We start from the raw sequence: 24287 nt of genomic DNA on the forward strand, positions 1-24287 counted from the left end.
AGAACACATATTGTCATTTCTGCAGTATACCTTATCGCAAGAAACGTTCAAACAAAAATGTTCAATAAATAAAGCTTATTTGCATTGAAAAAGAAACTGTTTTTGTTAATATTGAAAGCTCGCTTCCTTCTTACGCCGTAATTTTCATTAAACTTCGGTCAATTTAAAGCATCTTTATACCATTTTTGATAATATATATGTATTAATATGATAATCAGGAATATAAAAAAGATGTCTCCAGATGATGTGGTTATTCAACAACCGAAACGAGCTCAGCCCCCAGACGGTGGATGGGGATGGATGGTCATGTTTTCTTCCTTTATGGTCAACGTCTTACTTGATGGAGTGATATTTACATACGGCATTTTCTTCCCAGAATTTCTAAGTTATTTTGGAGAAAGCAAAGGAAAGACACAACTGTTACATTCGGTACTTGTTGGAACCTGTCTTGTCACTGGTGAGTTAGAATGGTTTCAGTGACATTTATGTCTTCGATACAAATCACTGAAATAACTTGCTGAATCAACAAGTGAATAGAAAAAGAAAGAAAAAAAAAACAAAAAAAAACAAAAAAAACAAAAAAAACAAAAACAAAAAACATAACAAATTGTCATTTTACGTCATAAACTTTCTGCAATATATGCAGTAACCTGGTAACGAAACAAGTTCGAATAGAACGAAATCAGGAAAAAACAGAGTTCAGTGCAGATTCATTTAGATTAAACTCGCTAGTATTCAACCCTGAGTGACACTTCATAATATGAAGCTATTTGAGACTATCATTAGGGTTTGCAAATGCGATATAGCTAAGAAAAGGATAGTGATCATTAGTCAATTGCAAATACCACCCAATCCCCACTTTTTGTTGTTTGTATTTTCAACTGGAATCGTGATTGTGTGTCTATCAATATGTATATCCAAATGAAAACTTTAAGATAAATATTAATTTGGTTTCTATTAGGACCTGTTGCCAGTGCCTTGGTGAACAGGTATGGATGTAGATTGGTATGTAGAAGTGGAGCCGTCATCGCCAGCGTTGGGCTCTTCATTTCCTCATTTTCACCAAACCTGGACGTGATGATAATCTTTTACGGAATTACAGGGGGTACTCGCATTTCAATCTTGTTATGGACAAATACGTCCTCTGTAAACAAATGCTGAACAGTTACAAAACCAGTGATATCGACCTTATAAAATACATCTTTTTATGTTAATTTGATTTCACAATCACATTTCCAGACGAACGGTATCTTCAATGAACTTAATCATGGATGTAATAAATTGCATTGTTTTTTATTTAACAATATTTGTCAGAATATTGAAATATATGCATGTAGATTGTAGAAAAATGGTGAAGAAAAATGCCATTTTAATGGTTATTAAAAATGAAGCAAGTATAATCTAAAACCATATAAATAGATGGATCGTGATACATTTACGTGAGAAAATTTCTATCATTTTTGTTTGTTTTGTAGTGAAATGTTCTATTCAATTGTATGTTTTTCACAATCTTATAGGTATCGGATTTGGACTATTTTACTTACCGTCGATCGTGATAATTGGTGAATATTTCGATAAACGAATAGCGTTGGCGACAGGAATTGCCGTTTGTGGTGCTGGAGTAGGTGCCTTTGTATTTGCCCCACTCACTGAATTTCTTTTGGAAACATACAACTGGCGTGGAACCATGTGGATTATTTCGGCAATCATTCTCAACGTGGTTGTTGTTTCTGCAACCTACAGACCACTGGAAACTGATATAAACAAGGCCACTGTAAAAATAAACAACGCTTATGATAAAAAAAATATATTAACTGAAAAAAAATCAGATCCGTTATGTAAACAGATTTGCTCATCAATGAAAGACATGTTCGACTTTTCACTCCTTAAAAGCCCCACTATGTTGATGTATGGAGCATCATGTCTTCTCGTCATGTTTGGTAATATCTGGATTAATTATAATGTAAATTACCTTTGAAATTTATACAAACGAAAAAAATCAGATGGTTAATTCGTACATTTACATAAATCTAATAAAAAGTTAAAACATATTACTAGTGCACAACTATAACGGAAAATTATAAGACTAGACATGTATCGTTTTTATACATCGAAAATGCAATCTTCTTGTTGCAGGTTTTTTTGTTCCATCGAATTTTCTGCCTGTTTGGGCTAGCGAGGTCAACTTATCATCAGATGAGGGAGCATTACTCATTTTAATCATGGGCGTATCTAACACTGTTTCACGTGTTGTGGTTGGCTACATAACGGACAAGCACTGGGCCAATAGTTTGATGATAAACAACACAGCCCTTTTAATTGGTGGAGTAGCTACAGGCTTGGTGCCTTTCTATACCACATTTGAAAGTCTTGCCATTTATGCCTTTGTGTTTGGCGCAGTCATGGGTAAAGTTATTACTTAAATATATTGAAGGGTTCATTTCATATCTAGTATCTATGAATATATAGCCCCTGATTCGATAGATTTGCACGGAAAGCTATGGTTTTCAGATAATTATTTAGATAAAAGAACAACCACATGATGTCAACAAATATGTTTTAACGTTGTTTTCCTAACTGCTTATAATAAGATACTGTAAAATCATAATTTTTCGTGTGGTTTATTTTCGTGGTTAAAAATCATTGAAACTTTCCAACAATATAGCTCAGTATACTAATTTTGACAGTTCGTGGCCATAAGAATTGCGTTTGTATCGGTTTGTATTATTTACCGATAGCGTTATTTTGATATTATTTCCATGTATTAATTGTTTACAGCGATTTTTATTTGTCTGAGAAGTATACTCATGTCAGAGCTATTGGGGGTACACAGACTCAACAGTTCATTTGGATTGGTAGGACTGAGCATGGGACTGTCTACATTTGTTGGGTCGCCTATAGCAGGTAAATTGTATATAAATGTTTATGGCTGTTTGCAGGTGCTAATTTGTTGGTAGTGTTTAATTGAAATACTAACCTGTGAGGTTTTTTTTTCATTTTTCGATAAAACTCCTTTTGTATTTGTTAGCTTGAAACGAATGCACTTCCGGTATCTTTCTAAATCGTTCATATTTGCTCTCTGACACATCATCTGCACAAATGATATTTAAACTTTTTAAACATTCACCAAGGACCGTTGAGAATTGCTTTTAATATAAATCACTATTCACAAACAGACCGAAAGAAGTACATATATATCGATTATTTTATATAATTGAACGTCATATCATTATTTTCCAGGTGCGTTGTCAGACATGAGTGGGAACTACAACATGTCATTCTACTTCGGCGGCATTACTCTCGGATTAGGAGGGTTTATTTGTATCCCACTCAGACGGATTGCAAAATGGGAGAGAAGTCATAACAACACATTCAACATGTCTTCTTCACATGATCACGACGATGATGAAGAAAGGAAAAAAGTGAAAATATCTGTGAAAAGAAAATCACATGTTTATACAATATCAGAAAACACTGGAAGACATATGGACTACAAATAGGGAGGGAAGCCATTTTTTACGAACAGTAACGTAAGCCATATGTTGATATAGCATACAATATCATAAAATGACTTGATTGATAGTTGAAAAACTGATAACAGGTTTTGATGTACGTCATTATCGCGTCTAATATTTCAGTTTATATGCCTAGTTTTTTGTTTTGTTTTGTTTTGTTTTTTTGTTTTGTTTTTGTTTGTTTTTTGTGAAGTATCATTTGTAATGATGGTACCAAACGTAAATGCAAAATTGTAACAAGAGCAACATTCACTGTCGTTGTTCGATTAAACTTGTCCATCTTACAGGCATGCTGCTTTCCTGGAGATGATTATGTATTCATTGATTGCATCAATGCTGTTTCTGAGACGTGCTCTTGCTATTTCCTATAAAGACTATATAAAAAAAAATTAAAGAATTCAAATATGGAATTTGGAGACTAAGATTCTAAATGCATAAAATTAACCATTTTCTGTCTACATATACAAAGACTGAAACTTAAGTAAGATGGACGGAGGACTGTACGAAAGGCACACATTTGACAATGCAAATCTAACCCTAGCATAGATAAAGTAGACGTTAAAAATGAATTAAGCTGCATCGTGCTGCTGTTTCGTCCTTCTAGGACTTGTGAGTGATGTTACATCATACAGCTGTTACGTCCTTTGATCCAAAACCATATATTTAGTTAAGACTCGACAGTCAGTTATGTTAGTTAACGCTGAACCGTTAGTATACTGTGTACCATAAGTTCTGGTGTTTGCTTACTGTTAGGGATAATTACGTAATATTGGTTTTAGTACTGGTATTATTTTATTTTCATGCACTCGGATCGAAATATCGGCGGTGTATTGTTTTTGTGCTCTCTGTTAGTTTGTTTGTTTGTCTGTTGTCAACTTCAACCTTGTCCATAACTTGCACCGAAAAAATTATTTTGTTACAATCGAGGGTAAAGTGTTTCATAAACACATCTTGTTTTTAATATTGTGGTCTGTCGATCGAATATATGAGAGTGGAATTAACTCTGTGTATTGTGAAACATTTTCTTCGGATTATTTAGCATTTATCGAATGTATGTTCATATATCGTAGTCAGTTTGAAAATTGGTGTGACATTGTTAAGTTGCTTCAATCAAACAAATTACCATATAATAAAGACTTAATCATAAAACCGTAAGTAACTCCATTTCCTATCCAGTACCACTAAGCTATTATCTCTGTGGATGCGTTCTATGTCTATGGAGTGGATATCTCGAGAGACATTTAGATGGACGGCTCTTTTTGAATGATTTGGACAATGTTCTTTCCGGTAAGCTGAACGTAGACTAAGAAGATCAAACTGAAAATTCAACTGGTACCTTCACTTTCAAAATAGATCAGCTTTGCGTTGCACGGATCTCATGACGCTTTGCCTACGGAAGCTGAGAGTAGGTCTCGAACCAATACTACTGGTTTGCAAAAGAATGGAATGACAATTGATGGCAATTTACTTCAAGAGAGACCCTCACACCCCAGCATTGCAACGTTTGATGGCACAACAGAACGGAGACCTAGTTTAGTTGCAATTTCAAAGAATGACCAAGAGATACCATTGAGACTCCTCTAAAAAAATGACAAGATTGTGGAAGCACCTAAGGGAGAAGATCTTAAATATCTTTGTTTCAGATCAGCCAAGACCCAAGATGACTATGGTCTCATGGTAGCATAGAAAAAAGTACCATGATGAATGTGATGGACAAAAAAATCCATGAGAACATGAGACGGGACACTGACGCTGGTGAAAGAAGTAAATAACCATAATTATCACACAAAAAAACCCAATAATTAAGGACAATTTTTTTGCAAAGTCTAATTGACGAAGAGAAAGGTGAAGCTACTATGGTTTTTTATTTCATTATTTATTTCTTTTCGATATTTATAATTTTTTCAAAATTAATATCTTGATATTCTATGATATTGTTTACTATTGTTTTTATATATTTGATGTAAAAGTGAACCTGTCGTTTACCAGTTTTTTACTGCACTAGATATTTCATATGATAGGCCCTATTTGGATCTTTCCGATTTTCAAAGCATGGATTTTCCGTGGAGAGAGAGAGAGAGAGAGAGAGAGAGAGAGAGAGAGAGAGAGAGAGAGAGAGAGAGAGAGATTTGCCTATAATTTCCTCCCTTTAAAATAACGATGTTGCAAATGGTGCAACATGTTCTTTCGTGCAAACATTTTCATTCACTTATATATTGTCATTATGGCCATAAATATATTTTTGTTAAAGTTATAGTAACAAAAGACACAAAATTTGGCGCATCGAATCATGCCTTAGTAACATATCCTTTATATATAATACATCGAATGCGAATCGTGCCTCAGTAACATATACTGTGTATAAACTACGTCCAATGGGAATCGTGCACTTCGTAACCTGATCTTGAGAGATTATTTAAGGCATGCAAAAGAAGGAGGGTTTCCAATTGCTGTTATAGATAAATTGTTAGACATGCGCTTAAAAATTGAAACGTGATGTCACGAAACCGCCGTGTCGGACTATGTTATTTGACCATAGACAAAATATTGACACTGATTCACTTGCAGTGTTATAAAGTGAAACGGACTCAAAATGCAGTCAACGGATACTTTAATACCAATTTGAACAAAAGCAAAAAATGAAGATACATTTCTACTGTCTTGTCAAGGTCAGGTCTGTGCCATATATGAAATTACCTGTACAGAAGTAATTTACATGTTGCATCAGTACTTCGATGTTATAATATACAGTGTATCGATGTGATGTGACGCAAACGAAATAAAATGTTTAAGTACATCATTTGTCACATTTATTTTCATTTTGGAAAAAAGAAAGTAGATATGAAAGGGAATTACAATTTGGAGAAGTTACTGAAGTAGGAAAAGCCGCGTACATGCGAGTCTTGAGAATTCCTCGAAGAGGGTCGTAACAAATATTCTCCAACTGATTATGAACTTTTGGCATTTTTTATCTCGTTTCGTATGTCCTTTTCAGATTCTTGGTCCAGCCTTCTTGATTAAATTTTGGTCTGTTCAAACACAGCTCTTTGACATTCGTATTGTAGAAATCGATTCCCTTCGTCAGCTGGATTGCTGTTTGCGTTGATATGTTCACTGTGCTGGTTCATTGTAGTTCGGAAGACGATGGCGAAGGAGATCTTTCTTCATAAAGACTTAAGTCTAACTTGGTCTTTTCTTACCACCTATCCTTTGCTTTTTTCCATTAATACGCTTGGGGAGTGATTCCGAGGAATCACAGCAATATCGCTCAGGGTGCTAATACTTGGAATCTTGTCACTGCTAATGGAGGGTCTATATCAAGGCTTTGAACATGATAATAATATTTAGGCAAGACGGATTAATGTCTATATAGGAATTTGTCTATCTCTTTTTGTGGTGAAAGCTCTCCAGATCTTGGCAGTACGCGTAAAAACCTCGCTGTCTTGGCACTCCGTGTTTTCATTCTCGCTGTTGAGAAGAAAACACTCGCAGCCTCCTTTTCTAATATTGCCTTCTACTAGGCAACGTAAGGACAGACGTGCGTTTTTCTAGTGAATTTATGTATTGCAGGTTTCTACTATGCAAACTTGTCTCATATTTAAGGTTTATTGCAGACACTGACTCGCATTGAGACAGTGCAGAAACTGGAAATACAAAACATACTGTATTCAATACATTGCATGTGTCACTATTACAGTTGTGGTAACACACAACGCCCCAAAACTTCGTGTTAGTTTTCCTGTATACGGGTAGGTACATGACAGGTTAGGATCCGTACCGGCTATGTCGCCCGTTTAACAAACACAACACTTAAGATTTATATCAGCATATATTTGTTTTTGTTTAAAATGAAAATTGAGAATAATACGGGAGTAATGAAAATAAAATTTCCTTTCTGTCTATATGGGATTCTGAATTATCCATTGCTGTGACATAAAGATGCGTCCATTTCATGTTAACATATATAACGTGTGTCCGTACACTACAATTGGTCACGTATGACTCTTTGTATACAAAACTTTTAAAACTACGGGTGTATCTAACTAATCAGTGTGTATATTATATAACTGCAACCTACATATTAATGGATTAATATACTTTGTTGTATTCTTATATCTATAGAGAATATATAAACCTACCACACACTTATTTATAAGTCATTTCTAAATGGATGTCAACCACGAGAGAATTGCACATTTGAGCGATAGAACCGCACAACGTGCGCATATATGTGCGATAGCTTATTCGTCCAATTTTCCTATTGTGCACATATCGTGCAGACATCGTGCGCGCATCGTGTAACTTTGTGCGATCCCACAACTGTATATGGTAAGCAGAAGTTCGGTAACATCCAAATAAATTATTTGACAAAAATGCATCGTTATCATGACAAAGTATGTTATTTCAAAAGTTCTGCTGTTGATTCACAATATGACACTGGTTTTATCAATCTATATTCAATTATAACGATATGCAGGAGTGAAATATTTGAAAGCTCATGGTGTGTTCGCTGTGTTTTTTCATAAACGGGAAGTTAACAGTAAAAGGTAGGACTGGGGAGGGAAAGTACGACAGCACAGTATGTGAAGGTAGATTCAGCGACCACCTGCCTTGAAGAACTGACACAGCAAACATCGAACGGAGCGTCTGCATAAGATACCTCGCGGGCCCTGACACAGCATACACCGAACGACGTCTCTGCGCCATTAGATACCTCGCAGCCCCCGACACAGCATACCTCGAACGGAATCTGCATTACCAGATATCCTCGCATGGTGTGACACAGCATATATTATTCATCTTAACAAAAGCTGTGATGGCAGCATAAAACAATAAGGGGACGTAATTAAATACTTTTGGCGGAACCTTATATGTCCCTCAACTAAGATAGACATAGGATCTACATGACCAAATGTATTATGAACTGACAACGATATACATACGTAACCACCGAGACATCACTGGAAAGTCTAATACGTAAAAGGGTGCTTGAATTACTCTTACAGAACAATATAACTGACATAAAGTACAGCACAGATTTCAGGATCGGTCCCTAGAAAATCTTACCTATATTGTTAAGTTGTCAAACATCGACATTAACGAATTTATTCGTTACGAAAAAATAAGAATCAATGCGGTATTCATGGTTACAATACTTTGTTATCTATTTCATGTACTGTTCATACTAGCTGCGTGCAGTAAAAATCACGTTTAGCAATATAAATTGTAATTTGTTTACGAAATCCATAGACGTTTTACTGTTATCATTTATAAACATTGATTTATTGAAATACACTGGAAATCACCATTATTGCTTCGTATTAATACTTTATATACAGTTGAGTTTTTATTATTTTTGCCACGCTTGTTTGAGCCACCTTCACATTTACAAGTCAAAGATCGGCAATGTATTCCCAGTTTCCAGAGTTGTCTACGCATAGACATAAGGCTACCCGCTGTAAAGAAAATGTAAAAATATAAAAGTTCCAGTGCATGAAATTTGTCTTTACCTATTCTTAGTAAATCAACAACATACCAATATCCTCGTGGGAACAGTCTGAATCTAAATAAAAAGCTAAAAGTTGATTATAAGAATGAAACATACACTGACTGACGATTTCAAGACAAAAACTCAACAAAAAAGAAATGTCAGCCTTTTTATTTTGTACTAATGAAGGGATCACTTTAAAGTTAAAGTGAAAACGCATAGGCAGTCATGAAATGAGACTGTGGAAGTATATGTGAGAAAATGTCGTTCGCTACCGGGACCTTTAGTATAACCACACCAATCCCGTTCAGACGGAAAAGCGTAGTAATCTGTATCGCGTGTAATTTCTATTTCAGGGTGCACAATTGATAGCTGATATATGTGATTTGATTCTGCACATGTAAATCAGGTTTCATGTATATTTATGTTTGAATGAATATGCTGAATATATTATGGACAAAATCAAAGATTTCAGCAATCCAACTCATAAAAGAATACAGCAGTTTAGATGACGATTATGATGTAAGATGTATCCAAACCAGCTAGTAAGATTACTATTACTATTAGATACTATTAGATCTGAATATTATCATCAGGGATAAGAACTTTGTTTCATGCATGTTTTAAAGGTGTTTGCTGTATGGATTTTAAAGAGAAAATATATCATAAAAAAAATAGCGCCACATTTTATCTGATGACTCTTGTTTAATTTGTTGTTTTCCTATTTGATAAACTGAGCCAGTGAAAACGCTACGGAATTCTTCTCTAGTATCGGTAAATTAGTGTAAACCTTATCTGAATTCTAACCATGCATATATTCACATACCCTGGTAATTCAAGTCACTATATATCGTTACCTGAAACAAATACGTAATTGAAACAATTTATCACATCATGTTATTTCGAAAATACACTGAAAGAAAACCCAGGAATTCAGCTCAATTCATATAAGAAGGATAAAAAGCAAGGCGCGGCCGTTCCAATTCGAACTATTAGATCGAAGATTTTTGTCTAAATCGGTCAAATAATTTGTCCGAGACAATGATAATGTTTGTTATAGCTCAAACACAGCTTAGAACATTGACTTTTTCGAAAAAAATCATTGATAATTACTTTATCACAAACACAAAAAAATATTATTAGAAGAATTGATTGTTTCAGAACAATTCACGTCAAGTTAAATCAGGGTTGATCAAACTGTTGGTTCTTAAATAAAATGTTGAACTATAATATTTGGTCGCATTCAGATATTGGGGGACGATATTAAGGAAAAGTTGACCACAATATGATCAATATTGTTTTAATGGAAACAGGTTTTACTTTCTTAAATGGTCCCATCATTGGTAATATTCTCACCTAAAGTAAAAAAAAAAAAATTATTTGATTTTTCCAATTTCTATTTACATTAGAAAAAACCAATGCATATAAAAAAACCATAAATAAGTAAATTACCGACAAGTTCCTTAGAAAGGCAGCAGTACTGTTGGTAAGATCTTGATAGCCGAGCGTATTTTCTGTAATGATATTACAAATATCTGAGGAGGGTGATATAAAATACATAAAATAGCAGCATCATATAGTGACAGTTCTGGTGATGTTACTGATGTCAACACACACAGGACGAAGGATATTTATTTGTATTTACAATATTTACAGACGAAAATGTCAAAACGGCTTCATTTTCTTGCTTCTCCTTCACAATGTTAGCGGCGTTTCAGCATCAAAAAAGTTTGGAAATGAATCAATGCTTCTAGTGTCTTATAAAGAATCATTTCAGTCACTTTTAAAATGCTATAAAGACGGTTCCGTTTGCGTTCGTTACATTACGTTGTTAAAAGTAACGTCAAACTATTATGTCATATTGTACAATGAAAATCCATTAAAAATGGCAACTTTATTCACATTTAGGAAAGTGAAATATTTCTTTAAAACATACCGTTAAACGCGACAATAACACCATGTGCGCATTTATCATCCGTAATTAGTATTTTCATATTTTCCGCGTTTCCTATAGGTACGGTATTCGGGTATATTCGTGAGAGTTGTATGGTCCAATGGGAGTGCGACGCGTTATCCGCACGTGCAAGTTAAGAAAGTGTGTAAGGGTAGGCGAGGTATCGGGCATTCTAGCCGTGGACACCCACAAGTACAGTCAAGAAAAAATGGACCCGGCATCATTGGAAAACAAATTGCAAGAGCGCATTTCTGCTTCCCAGCACGACATGTTAGGCCAGCTCGAAACTATGTTAAGTAGGAAACTGGACTCTTTCAGAACAGAAATACAGGATTCCCAACGTCAGTTATCGGCAGACCAAATCTCAAAATTGGTGGAATTAAACACTCATTCTTATTCGTTCAGACATAAAGGCAACGAGGAGCAGTTCAAAGTTAACACCAAAGTTGTTGCTAAGTTGCAGGAGGCTCACTCTAGCATAGTTGAACAGCAGGATTTGGTTACGGCGGCCGACAAAATAACCGAGGGTATGAACATTTTAAAGTACAGGCAGAAACTCATAAGGTTAGCGGATTCTTCTGAAACGGGGTGGAAAATCGTAGCGGAGTATGAGGCTAATGAGCTGGCTGAGGATTCAGACGATGAAAAACAGAGGGCGGAAATCAGGGCTCAAAGGAAAGTAAAGGCACAGAGACAATCCAGGCAGAGGCGGTTCTCCCCGTACGGTGCCCCTCGACCACAGGGACCTGGAGACTTGTCACACATGGACGCGACAAAACCGACGATTCCGGCGCATAACAGGAGGTCAGGACTATGTTACTCTTGTGGAAAGCCAGGACACTGGAGGATAGGGTGTCAGCAGCAGCAACGTAGCGTTGGACAGGGACCAGACAAGTATTCATGTTTTTCCTGAAGGGAGAGTGTCCGTGTCCAATATTTTTGTAGCGAGCGTTGAGTGTGGTTTTACTACAGCGGTAGTAAAAACAGCTGATCAGCATGTTGGGTCAGAGGTCAGGTCACCTATTGGAATGTTACGGCGAGCGTTTGATGAATGGGAGCGCATTGATGCGTGTCCAGTAGTACTCGATATTATACGGTACGGGAATAAGTTACCTTTGTATCAGATTCCGGACGTCATAGTTCTCGGAAATAACAAGTCAGCGAGAGACAATGCTTTATTTGTGAGAAACGAAATCCTGAGTTTGTTAGAGAAAAGGTGTATTTCGGAAGTCACGGTCAGGCCAAGGGTAATAAATCCTTTAACGGTGGCTGGTAATACCAAAAAGTTGAGGTTAGTTTTGGATTGTAGGCACGTCAATCCATGTCTTCATAAGTTCAGATTTCGGTTTGAGGATTCAGCCGTTGCTTTAGAGCTGTTGAGAAAAGGAGATTGGTTGTTTTCTTTCGATTTGAAATCTGCTTACCATCATATTGAGATTTTCTCCGATCACAGAGAATATTTAGGATTTAGTTGGGATTTCGTTGGGGTCACGAAATACTTTGTTTTAAATGTTCTGCCATTCGGGCTTTCAACTGCAGGTTACGTATTTTCCAAGGTTACGAGGGAGTTGATAGAGTATTGGAGATCCAAAGGTCACAAGGTCATAATGTACTTGAACGACGGTTTAGGAGGCCACGGCCTGCAGGAACAGGCGCTGAAGTTGAGCAATGAAGTAAAGGTGGATTTAAACCGTTTCGGTTTTTTAATAGCTGATGAAAAATGTAGCTGGAAGCCATGTTTAGAGGCAGATTGGTTAGGTTTGGTTTGGAAGATGGGCGAAGGGAAGGTTTATATAACCGAAAAGAGATTGAGTAAGCTTGAATGCAGTTTAAGGGCCGTATTGGCAAGTCAGGGCGGTGACGCAAAGGGCGTCACCGCACGAGCTTTGGCGGGCGTGGTCGGTCAGATTATATCCATGAAAGTTGGTATAGGTCCCGTTACAAGGCTTATGACAAGATACATGTATGCCAACGTTTTAGCAAAGGCCAGTTGGGACTCTCGTATCTATATCACGAGTGACGCTTTGTTTGAGGTAAGATTTTGGTTGGAGAATGTTCGTAGTTTGAACGGACGTGTCATTGAGCAGCCAAAGTCGCATGACGTGGCGGTTTTTAGCGACGCCTCCGGTATAGGGTACGGAGGTTATATGTTGAATGTCAATGACAGTGAAGTACTAGGGGTGTGGTCCGAGGCCGAGAAGGCAGAGAGCTCTACATGGCGAGAGCTGGAGGCTGTGAGACGCATGATGAGAACGTATGACGAAAGCCTGGTAGGGCACTGCCTGGTAGGGCGTAAGGTGTTATGGTACACTGATAACCAAAATGTGGCTAGTATATTGGTGAACGGTAGCAAAAAGTGTCGTTTGCACGCACAGGCTAGAGACGTTTTCGGAATGTGTTCAGAAAAGACATCGAGTTGATTTCGGCCTGGATCCCAAGGGGAGATAATCTGGTGGCTGATTTGTATAGCAAAGCCGGAGATTCAGAGGATTAGGGTATTAAGCCGTCAATTTTCAATTTTTTGAATAAGGCTTGGGGCCCTTTTTCGGCGGATAGGTTCGCAAGTCCCTATAACGCAAAATGCGAGATTTTGAATTCCCGATGGTGGTGTCCGGGTACTTCAGGTATAGATGGCCTTATGCAACCCTGGGGTGGACTTAATAACTGGTTGGTTCCCCCTCCTAGGTTGGTGCCGAAAGTCGTCAATAAAATGATAGATGAAAAGGCTAAGGGGACTTTGATAGTGCCTTATTGGAAATCGGCTCCGTTCTGGCCTGTTTTGGCTCCCTTAGGCGGAAGTTTTGCTAGTTTTATTAAGGAGCATATAATATTGCCCGCAAACGCGGTAGACAATGGGAAGGGAAGAAACGGAATTTTTGAGAAAGGTGGGGTAAAAATGGTGGCATTAAGAATAGCATTTTGATTACAAACAGCTGTTTCTGTTTTGTTTGCAGGCTTAAAGCTGACGTCTACGATTCAGGCGGAAGTGGAATCTGAAGGCCCGCTTACTCCATGGTTACTTAAGTTATCTGAAAAAATGTCCCAATATTTGCTGCAAGCCAGGAGTGAATCTACAGTGTCCAGATACTTTTCATATTTCCGGAAGTGGGAGGATTTTATTGTGCGAGAGCACGCGTGTGCATTACCGGCCCAGCCAATACACGTGACCTTATACGTGTCTTACCTGTTGGACAAAGGGAGTTCTTACAACGTCGTTAACGCCGCTGTATATGCAATCAAATGGGCCCACAGCATTAGTAGCTTGCCTGATCCTACAGAGAACGGTGTCAAAAACATGGTCGAAGCAGCCAAACGTCAGGAAAGGACCCCGCGCGTGAAGAAAGACTGTGTCTCGTCGGAACTGTTAATACAACTTTGTAAGAAATATAAAGACAGTAATGACGCTTTAATAGTCAGAGACTTGGCAATGATAGTGGTCAGCTTCGCAGGGTTTCTCAGATTTGACGAGTTGAGCAGGTTGCGTATGAGGGATGTTGCGTTTAGAGATACGTATGTAAGTCTTAATATTGAGAAGAGTAAAACTGATCAATATAGGTTCGGGAGTGAGGTAGTCATTTCAAAAGGAGAGACTGTGGCGTGCCCGTATCGAATGCTTGAAAGATATATAAAGTTAAGCAATATCTTAGAACCAAATGACTTTCTTTTCAAACCTTTCGTACGTAGCGGAGGCGTATGTAAGCCAATTTTAAAATGTAAGGCGCTTAGTTATACTCGTGCAAGGGAGTGTGTGGTGCAGAGGTTGAAGGAAATAGACGGGGGTCTGAATTTAGGATTACATTCTTAAAGGGCGGGCGGCGCCACGCAGGCGGCTAATAGCGACGTAAATGACAGGTGCTGGAAAAGGCACGGGCGGTGGAAAACCGACGTCGCTAAGGACGGTTATGTCGCTGATTCCTTGGCCCGTAGGCTGCAGGTTACTCAGAAGTTAGGTCTTTAAATGTGTTCGAGCTATTCGTTTTGTTAGGCGTTTAGGCATTTGAGCATTTGTTCAACCTTTTTTATCTTATCGCCCGTTCTTTTATAGTCTATTGTCCACTACTGGCTCGCGGCAGTCATGTGTTAGAGTTATTGTTAGGAGATGAGTATAGAGAGGACTTTCATATTTTCCGCGTTTCGGAGAATAGCGGAAAATAATTGTCCTATAGGTACGGTATTCGGGTATCTTCGTGAGAGTTGTATGGTCCAATGGCAGTGCGACGCGTTGTCCGCACGTGCAAGTTAAGAAAGTGTTTAAGGGTAGGCGAGGTATCGGGCATTCTAGCCGTGGACACCCACAAGTACAGTCAAGAGAAATTTTGCCAAGTATTACATTTTTAACTGTATTTATTTCAGTACGGAATGGCTTTGAGTTGTTAAAAATCCAACGCGCTGAGCTTTAAGCATTGAGGGTTGGTACACTTCCTGTTTTCCTGATAGGTTTTCAGATTGAGTGGCTCGCTTAGCTCTTTATCTACTCAAGCCATTCCTGGGCGGAATGTATGCGGGTGTAAGAGTCGTTTGTGGAGTTATGAAAAATGTTTAAGTTTGTAAAGATATGTATTCTTGTCTTTATATTTCGGAATAAACGCCGGGTGACACTCTATTGTCCACTACTGGCTAGCGGCAGTCATGTGTTGGAGTTATTGTTAGGAGATGAGTATAGAGAGGACATATAATAGAGGGCGTCGTAATGCTGTCTCCAAGTTCGAGCACATAATGTTCGCCGATCCAAATCAAGAAGAAAAAAATAAACTTACGTATCAATTACTTTATTTCCTAATGGGACAATAAAGCTGACTTGTTATATATATACTGGGAAAACATATATAGTATAGTTATTTATCGCCAATGTTTTCAATAACATCATCTAGACCTGTACCTGCTTTCAAGTACAGAAAAATATCCATAACCCAATCAACCCTTAGAAATTGTCGAGTCCACATGTCTGCAACGATTCTACCATCAGCATACTTTTAGGGATACACACATCCCTGAAACGACACCAATATTATACGACAGTACGTTATGGGGAAATATTTAAACATTCAACTTTAATATTTTGTTGATCAGATTTTAAAAATATTTAATGTGGGATAAACTTTACTATACCAGATGGTTAGATGAACTAGCCACACTTTGACATTGTTCAAGGTTTACGTGCCGAAATATTTACTTCTGAATTTCAAAGCTTCTTGTCCTTTGTTTGTCGACGCCATTTCATCTAAAATGCTGAGTCATGCACATGAACATTTGCGCGTTGGAAAGAATTTCTAAACGACTCGGACGTTACTAGTTCAAGATAACTTTGTCAGCGAAACGAAGTGACGTAAACGAGACGTTGTTTAAAAAGAAAATTCATAACATATTATTTTGAATTATAGTTTCTTTAATGTTCAAAATCATCATTCTAACAGAGAAAAATGGTTTGTTCCGTTTCAATAATGGAAAATACTGACGTTTACGTAGAAGCCAGCAGACGACGAACGTAAAGAAAACCGCGCTAGCACTGTCAGACAATAGGTCAATGTAAAAAGGCATGTCCACAAGAATTTGGTACAATACCCAGCTTTTGATAAATAAAAAACAACTTCAGCATCTAATACTTTGTGTCCGTAATGCAAAGAGACATACATGTCCACATACATAACGAAGATATTTACACTTGTATGTAAAGCATGTTTACCTCAATATGCTGTTATTTTTTCTTCATACCCATGTTGAAATAAATGCATGCTGTCACCATGAAACCAGTTCTCACACAGATTATGGGATGTCAACATCAAGCAAGAATGAAAATGGTTTTCACATGTATTTGCTTTTTAATTAAATTAATCGCTGGTGAATTACTGATTTGATAAAGTAATGGAAAAAAATAAAAAAAGTACAGTACATATGATTCCATCCATAACAGCTGTCTGACTAAAAAGTTAAATGGAATTGATATCTAGAATGTACATTGCATATTTATTAAATAATTGAACAAATCCTCATCAAAAACATTGAAATTTGCTTGTCAGTAATCCAGTCATTTAGCTTTTCTGCCACAACATCTTTTTATCATTTGATTATCAGTAGTTCCTCACTTCTTGATAATTTCAGCTCAGACATCATACATCACAAATAAGGCAGCCCTTTGCAGAAACAAAATATGAAATAACTTTGTCATACCTAAGATGTTTGTCTCCACGGCGGCATCAGATCCACGAGATCATCAGTATCACAATGCCTTATCAGGCAAAAGATGTTGTTGCAAATGGATAGACGTGTCAGCCCCATTAGGCCTACTGTGTATCCAGTACATATTTCCTGGACACAACATCAAAATCTTTGTTTAAAAGTATTGCTCGTTAAAATCAGCAAATTCTGCATTATGCACATAAAATTCCCATTGATTAATTTCCATAGTTTGTCCATTTATCAACATTATTTAAGCATTTTAGCAATGTCATAATGACATGGACTGATTTGATATTTATTAAAGATAGTCCTTTATTTCTTCCATCATTCCAATTTGGAAGTTCGGTGAAACTGTGTTCTTTCTCTTGTGTATTGGTAATTGTATCCTATATACTGCAGTTCTTTCCAAACTTTGATAAGTACATTATTTTTTTTCAAAGAGGCATACATTGCACTCTGTTTATATGTCTATCATGGCATAGACACTTGCTACATTCTTTGTAGCATTTGATTTGTTAATCATTGGATGCTTTATTGCACTTTTATTGGTTTTAGAATATCCATATACTTTGAGAAGGGAGATAATTCAGCAGCTATTAACAAATAGAAATTGTTACAATTTTTTATTGCATTCGAAATTTCAATGTTGTTTTTATTGCAATATTGCAAATATATTTTGTTTGCATGATAATGTTTATTTCTTTGATTTTACACTTATTCATTTAAACATTATGTCTTTTTATGTATTTTTAGGTCCTTAAAATTTAGAATGTCACAATTATTTCATGTTAGTTTTGCAATGTTATATTATTTAATACATACAAAGAACTTTCATTACCCTTGGTTATCATATTTTAACCAAAGAGGAAAGAATAGCATTGATATTTTTTGTCAAGGGGATAATTCAAACCAATAATGTATACAAAAATTCTTGCTACTGAGAAATAGACCTTGAACATCGAACCAATTGCAACATGACAACGCCATAGATTTGGGAAGCAGGAATGTTGTTATATATAAATGGAGATATCATAACTGAATACTCATGTTCAGCACAGTATTAATACAGCTGAATGGGATGTTGCCTTTGTTGGTTTCATAGTAGGAAACAAATCAAGTTAAGCGACAGCTAGTCTGTCGTGTCCTTGATTGTCATTTCTGCTTGGTACATGGTCAATATACTGCTTGACCTTTACATCATCTAAGAGTGACATTGAATGACTTACCAATGGCGTTATGACCTTTTTTGAGAAGGCCACCGATAAGGTTGGCATCGTAATAAAACAAAAACGACAGCGGTGATAGTCAGTTCCACAGGTATGTCAATGTTCAAGATCCTTTTTCGTATTCTGTTTCCACCTTATTGATTTCTTTCTAAAACGAAGCTCTCACCACCTTGAAAATTTTCTTTCATTTTTGCAGGATTGATTTTTTTCAAATGTTTTCTTTTCACTTTGACTGATATCTCGATCGACATTTCATGACCTACATGACCTACATTTGACCTACTTAATGTTAACTGATGCTTTTTCCTCGGTTTTCTATATTGGTATCGCTGATTGAAAACATTTGCCAAAGTACCAGACGAATGTTGTGATTTCAGGTGTGCATGTAAGTTCCGCGTGACAGTGCATTACGACCCATATTACAGCGTCGCATTTTTGTGAGTTTAGAGAGATTTTAAAACATATTCTATGATAACGATATGCTGAGGTTTGCCATGACATGTTGTCAAATGAAATTTACAATTTCATACAGTTTCGACAGTGACATTCTTGTTTCTATGTTACATTCGTATGTGTGTTAACACTTCAACAAATTAAAGTATTAAAAATAGAACAAATAAATTGAAGTTTTTCTTTCTATTATTTCTGGATTCCATAAGTGATAGTGTCGATGATATGATGAGGATGATAAATTATATTATAAGTTTTACCAGGGTAATATTTTCATGAGGTAGCGTTCAAAATAAGCACGACAAAGAGCAGTTCGGTTTACGAATTGTTTTATAGCGTTATTGCTAGTATCCAAAACTGTACCGCATTGCGAAACTTGTTACACATCAGTTACATAATTCAGTTTGTATTGATAAATCTATGTAAAATTGGCAGTGATGGTAATTCAGAGATCATCGTGTAAATATAAGACTTTTGTATGTCATTACAATTCCGAACTCTGGTCATTTCCAATCCAGAGAATGACGATTCTGGTTCTGTTGAAGTTAATATCCAATATGGAACAAGCACCGCCTAAAAGTGATCGCAATTTGAAGCATGCACTGTGACACAACTTTAGCTAGGCCTTTGAGTTAAGAAAAAAATTGTTATAGTAATAACATCCGTCGATATGGCAGTATTTGTCGATATGAAGTCATATTGAGAGCAAGAGACCCTTGGTGATGCTCACAGGGGTATGTGATAACAGCTCGATATAGTAACTGCTCTCAATACCTTAGAATAACTTTTCATTGTGCCGTTCTGTGTTTTAGTATGGCCTGTGCTTTAAACCCAAAATTCGAAAAACAGGAAATGAAATGTGTTTTGACTCGTTAAGCAAAATTCTGCTTCCTTGAACAAATTATTTGCATTAAGGGTTCTTAATATTTTACTCATCATTATATCTACTTTGTTTATATGTATTACTTGAACGTTATGATACTTTTTATCCTTTATTAAAACCTTAAAAGATATTTTGAAGGTCGGGATACATTTTGAACATGTCGATAAGTTGGAAGTATATAGTCCGTTCTACTCTTCAGACAGTTTCAGCATACCAGATGTCTACTACCGATCACATATACAGCTTGTTGGTTAAAGTAGAGTTATATTTTCAATCACACTTAATTTCCATACACAAGACTATAAAGCGTTCCATACATTATAACGAATACCTCGCAATATTAACATGACATTACGAGTTTATTAAATCAACGACAAAATACAAAATACACAATACATCAACGTAATCACTTTTCTCATCCGTAAACTTATTCATAGAACTTTTTTCGTTTAAGATCAGTTTTTGCACGAGAGAAAATAATATTGCCATACTAATTTGAAAAAAGGGAGAAAAAAATTTGATTGATAATTTCTAATTGAAACCATCTGTAAACACATTTCAGTGAAGTTTCAAAGTAACATAAATCGAGAAGGTTTGTCATTACATGTATACATTTAGTAATGAATTTCCAATGCTTATAAATAGAAATTTTTAGATAAAAATATTTATAAAAGCATATGAGTGCCTCAATATGTAACTGTAAAAAAAGATATGTTAATTTAATTCAAAATGTAACAGTACCTATGAATTGTTTAGATGATGAGGACCAAATTTATGTAACAATAGCTAAGATCTGATAAGTAAAGATGATAATGACGGGATCTATGATTGTAACAGTAGCTAAGATCTGTTCAGTAGAGATGATAATGACGAGATCTATGATTGTAACAATAGCTAATATCTGTTCAGTAAAGATGAAAATGACGGGATCTATGATTGTAACAGTAGCTAAGATCTGTTCAGTTAAGATAATAATGACGATGTATATATCTGTAACAGTAGCTAAGATACGTTCAGTTAAGATGATAATGTCGATGTATATATCTGTAACAGTAACTAAGATCTGTTCAGTTAAGTTAATAATGACGATATATATATCTGTACCTGTAGCTAAGATCTGTTCAGTAAAGATGAAAATGACGAGATCTATGATTGTAACAGTAGCTAAGATCTGTTCAGTAGAGATGATAATGACGAGATCTATGATTGTAACAATAGCTAAGATATGTTCAGTTAAGATAATAATGACGATATATATATCTGTAACAGTAGGCATGATCTGTTGTGTTTAAATGGTAATGATGAGATATGTGAAGGCAACAATAAATTGAAATCAGCGTACCATGACCAAAATAATAAATGTGGAAAAAAGAAAAGAAAATGCGAATTTCTATTAACTTTTTCCTAAAAGATATATTAATGTGCACACAAAATACTCTTTGATTATCAACATAAAACTTTAGACAAAAAATGATTACACCAACAGCGAACACTTTAAGTACAACAGCTGACATCAATTTGAACATAGTGACGGACATCTACCAAGTCTGAAAACTAAGTTTCTTTTTTTCTTTTTTGTAAGTACTTAAGATTTCTTTTCTCTGTGCTTAAATCGTTTGAGAATCACATCATGCATAACCAAATATGATTTCTTTCTAGTGGATTGAAGTAACATAACCTTTTAATGTTAAAATTGTATTTTGAAAGGACGAAAACATCTTTCCCTTCCTTTAATTCATAATCTTAAAGGATTCTTTGAGGAAAACTCATCTGCTTTGGGGTGAATGAATAAGCCTTATTCCTTTTTAACATACAGAGTACTTAAGTAATGTGTAATGATAGAAGCTTATATGAGTTTCCATAAGATTTGTTGAAAGGCTAGCTAAAACGAAACTATCGTGGCAAGTTTCAGAAATTGGTTATCAAACAGTAACGAATTGGATATCCCTTTTTATGCAAATATACATTTATATGTTACACTTGACGTCATTTCCACTCTATACCTAGATCTTCATTGTTAGGTCAGAATGTAATCTGCGAATGTCTGACGTCATTTCATTACCTGAGGTGACGTTTCAGTCAGCTATATTACACATTAGCAATATATATATTATGTATGTACTAAATTACCGATCAATCATATGATAAATTATGGTTCTATTCAAGTACACTTTCGATAAAGTAGGTGTAAATGATATATACCTTGATTTTTTTATAGAATATCTAGAACATTGCTAGCAAAAGGGTGTTATTATCTTATCGAGTCATGTGTGTAACAGAGATATGTGTATAACAGAGTCAGGTTTATAACAATCATGTGTATAACAGTCATGTGTGTAACAGAGTCACGTGTATAACAGTCTTGTGTGTAACAGAGTAATGTGTGCAACAGAGTCATGTGCGTAACAGTGTCAAGTGTGTAACAGAGTCATGTATGTAACAGAGTCATGTGTGTAACAGTCATATGTGTAACAGAGTCATGTGTGTAACAGAGTCATGTGTATAACAGAGTCATGTGTGTAACAGAGTCATGTGTATAACAGAGTCATGTGTATAACACAGTCATGTGTGTAACAGAGTCATGTGTGTAACAGTCATGTGTGTAACAGAGGCATGTGTGTAACAGAGTCATGTGTGTAAGAGTGTCATGTGTGTAACAGAGTCATGTGTATAACAGTCTTGTGTGTAACAGTCATGTGTGTAACAGAGTCATGTGTGTAACAGTCAAGTGTGTGACAGAGTCATGTGTATAACAGAGTCATGTGTATAATACAGTCATGTGTGTGACAGAGTCATGTGTATAACAGTCATGTGTGTAACAGTCATGTGTGTAACAGAGGCATGTGTGTAACAGAGTCATGTGTGTAACAGTGTCATGTGTGTAACAGAGTCATGCGTGTAACAGAGTCATGTGTGTAACAGAGTCATGTGTGTGCCAGAGTCATGGGTATAACAGAGTCATGTGTATAACACAGTCATGTTTATAACAGAGTCATGTGTATAACAGAGGCATGTGTATAACAGAGTCATGTGTGTAACAGAGACATGTGTGTAACAGAGGCATGTGTGTAACAGTCATGTGTGTAACAGTCACGTGTATAACAATCATGTGTGTAACAGTCATGTGTGTAACAGTCAATTGTGTAACAGAGTCATGTGTGTAACAGAGTCATGTGTATAACAGAGTCATGTGTATAACAGAGTCATGTGTATAACACAGTCATGTGTGTAACAGAGTCATGTGTGTAACAGTCATGTGTGTAACAGAGGCATGTGTGTAACAGAGTCATGTGTGTAAGAGTGTCATGTGTGTAACAGAGTCATGTGTATAACAGTCATGTGTGTAACAGTCATGTGTGTAACAGAGTCATGCGTGTAACAGAGTTATGTGTATAACAGAGTCATGTGTGCAACAGAGTCATGTGTGTAACAGTCAAGTGTGTGACAGATGTGTGTAACATGTGTATAACAGAGTCATGTGTGTAACAGACAGTCATGTGTGTAACAGTCATGTGTCATGTGTATAACAGTCATGTGTGTAACAGTCATGTGTGTAACAGAGTCATGTGTGTAACAGTCATGTGTGTAACAGAGTCATGTGTGTAACAGAGTCATGTGTAATAACACAGTCATGTGTGTGTCATGTGTGTAAAGTCATGTGTGAGTCATGTGTGTAACAGTCATGTGTGTAACAGAGTCATGTGTGTGTAACAGAGTCATGTGTGTAACAGAGTGTCATGTGTGTAACAGAGTCATGTGTGTAACAGAGTCATGTGTGTAACAGTCATGTGTGTAACAGAGTCATGTGTGTAACAGTCATGTGTGTAACAGAGTCATGTGTGTAACAGAGTCATGTGTGTAACAGAGTCATGTGTGTAACAGTCATGTGTGTAACAGTCATGTGTATAACAGTCATGTGTGTACACAGTCATGTGTGTAACAGATAACAGAGTGTGTAACAGTCATGTGTGTAACAGATGTGTTAACAGAGTCATGTGTGTAACAGAGTCAGTCATGTGTGTAACAGAGTCATGTGTGTAACAGTCATGTGTGTACACATGTGTGTAACAGAGTCATGTGTGTAACAGTCATGTGTGTAACACTCATGTGTGTAACAGAGTCATGTGTGTAACAGAGTCATGTGTGTAACAGAGTCATGTGTGTAACAGAGTCAGAGTCATGTGTGTAACAGAGTCATGTGTGTAACAGTCATGTGTGTAACAGTGTGATGTGTGTAACAGAGTCATGTGTGTAACAGAGTCATGTGTGTAACAGAGGCATGTGTGTAACAGTCATGTGTGTAACAGAGTCATGTGTATAACAGTCATGTGTGTAACAGAGTCATGTGTGTAGTCATGTGTGTAACAGTCATGTGTGTAACAGATGTGTGTAACAGTCATGTGTGTAACAGTCATGTGTGTCATGTGTATAACAGTCATGTGTGTCATGTGTGTAACAGAGTCATGTGTGTAACAGAGTCATGTGTAACAGTCATGTGTGTAACAGAGTCATGTGTGTAACAGAAGTCATGTGTGTGACAGAGTCATGTGTATAACAGTCATGTGTGTAACAGTCATGTGTGTAACAGAGGCAT

General features: G+C 36.4%; 4 protein-coding genes across 4 annotated transcripts; all 4 read left to right on the forward strand.

The window, feature by feature from the left end:
- The first annotated feature begins 231 nt into the window (after positions 1-231).
- On the forward strand, positions 232-3500 carry LOC132556972 (monocarboxylate transporter 12-like). Its single transcript, XM_060221436.1, has 6 exons — positions 232-457; positions 962-1105; positions 1518-1940; positions 2137-2406; positions 2779-2904; positions 3241-3500. The coding sequence occupies exons 1-6, from the start codon at positions 232-234 to the stop codon at positions 3498-3500; spliced, it is 1449 nt and encodes a 482-aa protein (XP_060077419.1).
- Positions 3501-11057: 7557 nt separating this feature from the next.
- LOC132556974 (uncharacterized) lies at positions 11058-11870 on the forward strand. Its single transcript, XM_060221437.1, has one exon. The coding sequence runs from the start codon at positions 11058-11060 to the stop codon at positions 11868-11870; it is 813 nt and encodes a 270-aa protein (XP_060077420.1).
- Positions 11871-11985: 115 nt separating this feature from the next.
- LOC132556975 (uncharacterized) lies at positions 11986-13377 on the forward strand. The gene has a single exon (XM_060221438.1). It carries the CDS (start codon positions 11986-11988, stop codon positions 13375-13377), a length of 1392 nt encoding a protein of 463 aa, XP_060077421.1.
- Positions 13378-13994: 617 nt separating this feature from the next.
- On the forward strand, positions 13995-14762 carry LOC132556976 (uncharacterized). Its single transcript, XM_060221439.1, has one exon. The coding sequence runs from the start codon at positions 13995-13997 to the stop codon at positions 14760-14762; it is 768 nt and encodes a 255-aa protein (XP_060077422.1).
- The last annotated feature ends 9525 nt before the right edge of the window (positions 14763-24287 follow it).

This window comes from Ylistrum balloti, unplaced genomic scaffold (genome assembly GCF_031769215.1).
Source record: "Ylistrum balloti isolate Yb309-2 unplaced genomic scaffold, AGI_CSIRO_Ybal_v1 Utg370612, whole genome shotgun sequence".
Classification (NCBI taxonomy): domain Eukaryota; kingdom Metazoa; phylum Mollusca; class Bivalvia; order Pectinida; family Pectinidae; genus Ylistrum; species Ylistrum balloti.